Source organism: Branchiostoma belcheri, unplaced genomic scaffold (genome assembly GCF_001625305.1).
Source record: "Branchiostoma belcheri isolate BF01 breed outbred unplaced genomic scaffold, Haploidv18h27 scaffold56, whole genome shotgun sequence".
NCBI lineage: Eukaryota > Metazoa > Chordata > Leptocardii > Amphioxiformes > Branchiostomatidae > Branchiostoma > Branchiostoma belcheri.
This window is the reverse complement of record NW_017804198.1, coordinates 340,662-348,216: the sequence shown is the minus strand read 5'-3', so window position 1 is coordinate 348,216 and position 7,555 is coordinate 340,662. Positions and strand designations below refer to the sequence as shown.

The 7,555-nt window shown below is 42.2% G+C and overlaps 1 protein-coding gene across 1 annotated transcript in view; it reads right to left on the bottom strand.

The window, feature by feature from the left end:
• Positions 1 to 7,424, bottom strand: part of LOC109481527 — an 18,208-nt gene extending 10,784 nt beyond the window's left edge. The window contains exon 1 of the mRNA XM_019784103.1: positions 5,582 to 7,424. Coding sequence (XP_019639662.1) covers positions 5,582 to 7,226 — 1,645 coding nt within the window. The 5' untranslated portion in view covers positions 7,227 to 7,424. The remainder of the gene's footprint in view (positions 1 to 5,581) is intronic.
• Between the last annotated feature and the right edge of the window lie 131 nt (positions 7,425 to 7,555).

Sequence of the window (7,555 nt, the reverse complement as noted above, 5' to 3'; positions counted from 1 at the left end):
AACTTTAGAGTCAACCCGAGACGCAAACGCATCAGTGTCATCATGAACTCATTAAGCCTACGATTTGAGCCACGCTTTTTGAAGGTTCCATTTTCCTTTTTGTAGATGACTTCTTTGACTTTGGAGTACCATTTCCTGAATCTGAACATTTCCAGTAGGTCATCTTCCTAGCATGTGGCTCTAGGTACTGATACATGTCATTAAATGCCTGTTTTGACCTTAATCCTGTGCAATGATTTACATCATTGTCAGTCTTCAGACTGTCAGCAGTAAACATCTGTTTCTTTCCACATGATTTTTTAAAGAGACCTTCTGTTGTGTTTTAAGCGAGATGACTTAATGCTCTAGTTCTTCCACCCTATGTTCCAGTGTGTTTATCCGTATTTGCTTACTTATACAGCCCTGACAGTCACATTCTTCTCGGCAGTCACATCTGTAAGTGTATCTGTGGTCATGCTCTGTCTTTTCCACCGGAGTCATTACAACATCATCTTCATCAATACTAGTACATGTACGTGACTTCTTTTTTTGAGGGTCAGGAACCGCAACACGTTTTGATGGAGGTGGTCGCTTTGGCGTTACCTTCTGGTCAGATGAAGGCCCTGTGTAGCCGAGATGTAGGACGGGGTCAGGATGAGCTGCAGTGGGTTTGCCATCTATAAAGTGGCGTGAACAAACCCTATCATGTGGCTTGTTTACCCAGTTTTTCTTGGTGTTGGGATCAAGCTTGTTCATTAGTTTATTCCACCTTCTTCTTGCATCAGGTCTTTTCTACTTAGTAGGGAATGGTGGGGGGCAGTCGCGCGCAGCAGCCAAGTTTGGTACCATGTTTTGGGCATGTCCATTTGTCTAGATGGTATGTTGAATTGCTGCAATTCACTACTGCACACGGCTTCATGATGAACACTAACACTGTAAAAAGAAGAAGAGAGGAAAATTGAACCAAAAGTGATACTACATGGATTTTTAAAACTTAAAAGTTCAAAACATTTGTCTTGACTGCACTGGCATAATTTTTGCATGCACAAAACCCTACCCCACCACCATGTATCCTAGTATTCCTACTACGAAAACCACACTAAATATTTACTAAAATTATTGGTGTACTCACTGCATGTGCTATTCATTCATCGTTATTTTAATCGTTAATTCGTCGTGAGGATTGCGGTTAGAAAGCTTTATGTGCTTGCGGTGACACGAGACAAAGACGACAGTCACGCATATCGGCCTCTTTGTGCAGACAAAAGCCCATGCTATTTATCGAAATTTCTTACTGTCCAAAACATATGCCAGTAAAAGATTCAACACTATTTTACCCATATAACCACTCTAAAAATAAAATAGATGTTCTAAAACTAGTTTTATCGTGATTGGTCTGGAAAATTGAGCCGAAAACGTGAAGACGGAAGGCGTGCAGGATGGGGAGGGGGGCATGCAGGCGGTAGTGCTAGCTTGGATATCGTCAAAAAAACCTACCGTAAATCCCCTTGAAGAGAAAGATATCGCGATATTTTTGGCAAACTAGGTCCAGAACATCGTTGGAACTCAGCCCAAGGCGGGTCACCACCAGTAACGCCGTGTGTAAGCTGGAAATTCAGACAAAATGGTGCTTGGTACAAGGGCGTCCGCGGTTCTGTTTATCTCTCGGTTTTATCTCTGCATCGAACATCAAATTTCGCGCAGGCGCACTGGTAATTGCGAAAAGGCTTATTGGAGCAAACCTTCATATTATTTTCTTAGATAGAATATGGATAATAGAATATGTTAGATGCAATTAACTTTTTTGTAAGATACAGAAGGCCAAAGATGGTCCATTTTGGGCAACACTAAAGCCTCCACAAGGGGAAAATCCGTCATTTTCAAAAATGGTCGTTGCCATGGCAACAAATGACAAGGGGTCCAAAACGTACCCATTTTGTAGGTTTGGACCAAGGCCTTATCACCACCCAAACTTTGAGAAAATTTGATTTTTTGAGTTTGGCCACTTTTTCTGATTTGCTTGGTTTGACATTTGCTCTCAAAAGCTATGTTGTACTGATCTAAGTACACTACACATTTCTCGGACAAAATATAGGCAACTGGCGCATTATCCCAAAGTTAAAGCATAATAAAGACACATATTTTCAATAATTATGTTCGAACGCAGCAAAGGGTCTCGGATTTCTTGTTGACAAAGACCTCACGTTCAGTAAGCAGGTTCACTCCATGGTGACTAAAGCGTCTCGACGACTACATTATCTCAGACTCCTCACAAAGCAATGCATGAGTGTTTCTGATCTCACTCAGGTGTATATAGCCTTGTTCGGACCTGTGCTCGAGTACGGTCACGTGCTCTTAGTTGGCTACAGCAAACAACAGGAGCTGGCTATTGAGAGAGTCCAACGACGTGCTTTACGGATCATCTCTCTGGGTGGAAGACGGGAGGTACCCAACCTTCTTACACTCAAAGAACGACGAGAACTGGCAGCCGTGAAGCTGCTCAAAGCCATGCTGAACGCAGACTATCCCCTCCATGACTTGGTGGAGGGGCTGATGAGCACTGGGAGGTCCTTAAGGAACGCGGGAGGACTCAGGGTTCCCATGGCAAGAACCTCCAGACTGCAGAGTTCCTTCCTGCACCACACTATCAGACTTTATAACAGTCAAATGCAGAATTAGTTTTTATGTGTAGTACATATTTTCATTGTCGTGAATCTATGTTTTGTTTGTAACCACGTTGTATTTTTATGTACTACTATGTAAGGTCAGCACAATTCAGCGGTCCATAATTTTTTATGTACTGCTGCTATGCTGACCACTGTCTTGAATAAAGAAAGAATAAAGAATGATAAGTTACAAATTCGCACAATGCGCTGTCCGATTGCAATACGGACGGTACTAGTATTTAAGCTCTACAACTGCAATATATTCGTCCAATGTACGCAGCTCATATCCAGAGGTGCAGAACCAGGTGCACATAAGTGCATGAACCCCGAAAACATGGCGTACTCATGCTGTGCTCCACCGACGAGGAGCCGATGCATGTGAATTCATTACGTATGACATGCGTAACAGCGTATGCAGCGTAGTTTTAGGCATGCTCAAAACTAAGCCACGTGCGCGAAAGCAATGTGTGTAACAGGGCTCTTACATTAATTAGCTTATAGATTAGATAAACTGATAAAGATAGTCTTCCTGTTTAGCCCATGTATATAACGCATTTTTGATGGAGGGAATGTCAATAAAGTTTCCAATGGCAACCGGCTGGAAGTCCACATGTGATTACTCATCTGGCAAGATGTTTAACACCTGTTTAACACAACATTAGACCTCTATGAAAGTTGTTTCTTTGAAACGTATCTCCTTCATTGTGACTTTAAAAACGTCACAATGAAAGGGATACGTTTGAAAGAAATAAAGTGCTATAATGCAATGGGTCCTTCTTCAAAACGGTTTCTTTCTTGAGAAAAAGTGATAATAATATTTGCCGAGAGTGATAGGGCATATGGTTGTTGATGCAAAAAATGACATTAGCCTTAACAAATACATGTAGCTATAAACTTTATTGCAGAAAATAACTCACCAGTTTGGCGCTCTCTATGTAGAAGTCTGACCCGACTGACGCTGTAGAAGTCTGCCAGATCCACCTTCCACCACTGTGACGACGATGAGTACCCTGCCTTAGCGCACGTACGGATATTACCATCCACAGCCTTCTCAGCTTCATTGCCGGCGATTGTGGAACTCTGCGTTGCCTTCTTTCCCAGGGCAATATTAGCTTCTGCACGTGACAAGTGACTTACAATCATGACAAATAGACATGTTTATTTCCTTATTGTATTTATTAAAGACGCAACATGAAGTAAATTCGATTTCATTTTTTTTCCTTTTTACCCTCGTGACGTAATTTTTTGTTGCGCCGATTAATTACGCGTTAGTCTCTGTGTTCCCGCCGCACACTTTGGCCCTTCCGTGTTGATTGTAATGATATATTGTATGTGATTAGTTACTGTGCGATATATACTGGGGCGTCGGTTGGCCGATGTCACGTGCGAGACCGCTAGTGACCCCCCCCCCCGCCCCCCTTACATAGACTTCACCCCTCTCATATATCACCTAATTAGTCAACTTATTTACACCATGCCACAGAGGTGTCAAATATACAAAATTGGCTCATAATTCTAATTGACACGGGTTCAGTTTCAGCAAGGGTTTATGCTCATTGTTTGAATTATACCTGTAGCTATGTCAAATATTAAGCGCAGGTATCTGGCCATTCATTCGGGATGATATATTGCTAATAGTTTGTTATTGAATATTCGCCAATAATTTGATAACTTTGAAATACATGTACTTACCTTTCGATTAAAAAATCATGCAAAAATCTAATTGTAAGGCCAGTGTGAAACTACATCTAAATCCATATAATGTAATAGAGAACACACACACCTATTATCTGCTCAACTATAAGGCCACAGCAAGGAATTTAAATGGATGACATCCATTGCGCATTGACTTTTTTCGCTTGATTTTGGGGAAAACAAATTGTTGGCCGGACTACATGTCCAACATGATGAAATGTCGATAAATCGGTTTATTCATTGTAAATGTCTGTCAGTTCCAAGACCGTCAGTGAGCCAGCAACATTTTTTTACGCATTTGATGACCGCTGTTGGCAGTCTAAAATGTTTCAATGCGTACGAATAATCTTTTCTACAATTGTTCACTGAGGTATATACACATCATTTTAGTAATTTTTGTTTTAACAATAGAATTCTATGGGTTTTATGTCAAGTTACTCATGGTTTCTAATATTAATAAAATTTCAATATAATTTTATGTAAATTGTATCATTAAATATGCATAATTTATGCTAATTTGATGACGTCATTGGCTAAAATCCAAGATGGCGGACCATATCATTAGAACAGGTATATACAGGTTATTTTCATAAAAATTTCATCAATACTTCCATTTTTTTTCAAAAAAGGTTTAAATTAAGGTCTTTAGTATGTTTACAGTGTATTTCAGGCTTTATCATGAAAAAAAATACTTTTGAAAATTACAGATTGATGATCCAAGATGGCGGATAATCTAAATATGCATGACGTCATTTTATGACGTCACCGTTGTTGCTATGGGCGACATAAGACTTAGTACACCCTACTATTCTGTCATAAACACTTTTGGTAAAGTTATGTTGTATACCATTTAGTTTTTAGGGAATAACCTATCTAGACGGTTTTGGCCAATAAAATCACATTAATGATGTCATAATGACGTCATATTACGTCGTTACGACATGAAAATTGCAGATATGATAAATTTTTACTAGTTCACCATACTCTGAAAATTTGGTGGGTTCGCGAGTTCTGAGGGAGGGTCAAATGAGCCCCTCCCCGCCACCCCGTTCCAGCAAGCCTAAGAAAGCCCGGTCTAGGTAGGGTTAATATATCAAATTAAAACGTTTTCATCTTTAGGTACTTTGGTTCAACCAATTAGGTTTAATTTTCTACTTTCTACAGCCTTCCCTTGTTTGTAAAAAGTCGTAGCTCGTTATGCCTTGTTAAAACCGTTTAAAGAATGTAAACATACATCTTACCTTCTCCACAGTATGGGCCAGTCCAGCCGACGTCACAAGCACAAATGCCGTCTGTACCTCCCGTGGTGCAGACCCCGCGATGGCTACAGATCTTTTGTGCCCCATGCAGCGAGTCGCCTTTCATGTGGAGAGGGGAGCTGCAGGTAGGGTTATCGCTAATTGAATGGCGCACACGTTGCGAAGTCATTATATCCTGTAAACTACAGTCACACCTCCAGGGATTTCCAGTTATGGCAAGGGTTTTCAGGGTAGAAAGATGTTTTATGTCTGCAGGAAGACTCGAGATGTTATTGTTGGACAGGTGAAGCTTGTACAAACGGGTCAGATTTGAGAATACTCCATCCGGGAGATCAGCTATATGATTATCAGATAGATACAGCACCTTCAGACGGGGGAGGTGTGAGAAAACTCCATCCGGGAGATCAGTTATATGATTATCAGATAGATCCAGCTCCATTAGACGGGTGAGATGTGAGAAAACTCCATCCGGGAGATCAGCTATATGATTATCAGATAGATACAACCGCCACAGACGGGTGAGATGTGAGAAAACTCCAGCGGGGAGACGCGAGATGTTATTGTTGTGCAGGTACAGCACTTCCAGACTGGTCAGATTTGAGAATACTCCATCCGGGAGATCAGCTATATGATTATCAGATAGAGACAGCGCCTTCAGACGGGTGAGATGTGAGAAAACTCCGGCAGGGAGAACTCGGATGTCGTTGCCGTCCAGATCAAGGCTATCCAGCATGGTGAGATGTAAGACAACTCCGGCTGGGAGAACCCGGATGTCGTTGTTGCCTAGATCAAGGCTATCCAGCATGGTGAGATGTGAGAAAACTCCAGCGGGGAGACTCGTGATGTTATTGTTGCGCAGATTAAGCCTTTCTAAACTGGTCAGATTTGAGAATACTCCATCCCTGAGATCAGCTATATGATTATCAGATAGAGACAGCACCGTCAGACGGGGGAGGCGTGAGAAAACTCCGGCAGGGAGAACCCGGATGTCGTTGTTGCCCAGATCAAGCCTATCCAGCATGGTGAGATGTGAGAAAACTCCAGCGGGGAGACTTGTGATGTTATTGTTGCGCAGGTAAAGCCATTCCAAGATGTTCAGATTTGAGAAAACTCCATCCGGCAGATCAGCTATATGATTATCAGGTAGATACAGCCGCTCCAGACGGGTGAGATGTGAGAAAACTACAGCGGGGAGACGGGAGATGTTATTGTTGCGCAGGTAAAGCCTTTTTAAACTGGTCAGATGTGAGAATACTCCATCCGGGAGATCAGTTATATGATTATCAGATAGATACAGCTTCTTCAGACGGGTGAGATGTAAGAAAACTCGGGCAGGGAGAACTCGGATGTCGTTGTAGTCCAGATAAAGCTCCTCCAGGCTGGTGAGGTTGGAGAAATCAGCATCAGACAGATTCTGTATGCTGTTGGACCTCAGGACGAGTTTAGTTGTATTCAATGGTATGTTGGCGGGAACGTCTTTGAGCCCCCGTCCGTTACAGTCAACCGACCCGACAGAGTTACAAGTACATTTCTCCGGGCAGGTGAAGACAGCCGTGACGACCCACAGGAGACCGAGGACGCCGACTGCAGCAGCTCGGCACGTCACGCGGCACCCATCAACCTGCATGCTGCTGCTGCTGTAGGCACAATTGTACAACTTACATCACAGAAATCAGTGATTATGTTGCTTATTGCTAAGCTTATACCTTATGGTGCTTATTGCTTAGACCTTATAAAATAGCTGACTACAAATATTCCGCGAAACACCCTAACACGCACAATCAAACACACAAACACACACACACACACTGACACACACACACACACACACTGACATACACACACACACACACACACACACACACACACTGACACATACACAAAACACGCCAAAAATGTCCACGCATGGACATGTGTAGCGAAGGTCTATTGTTGGCCTAATACCATTATTATGTG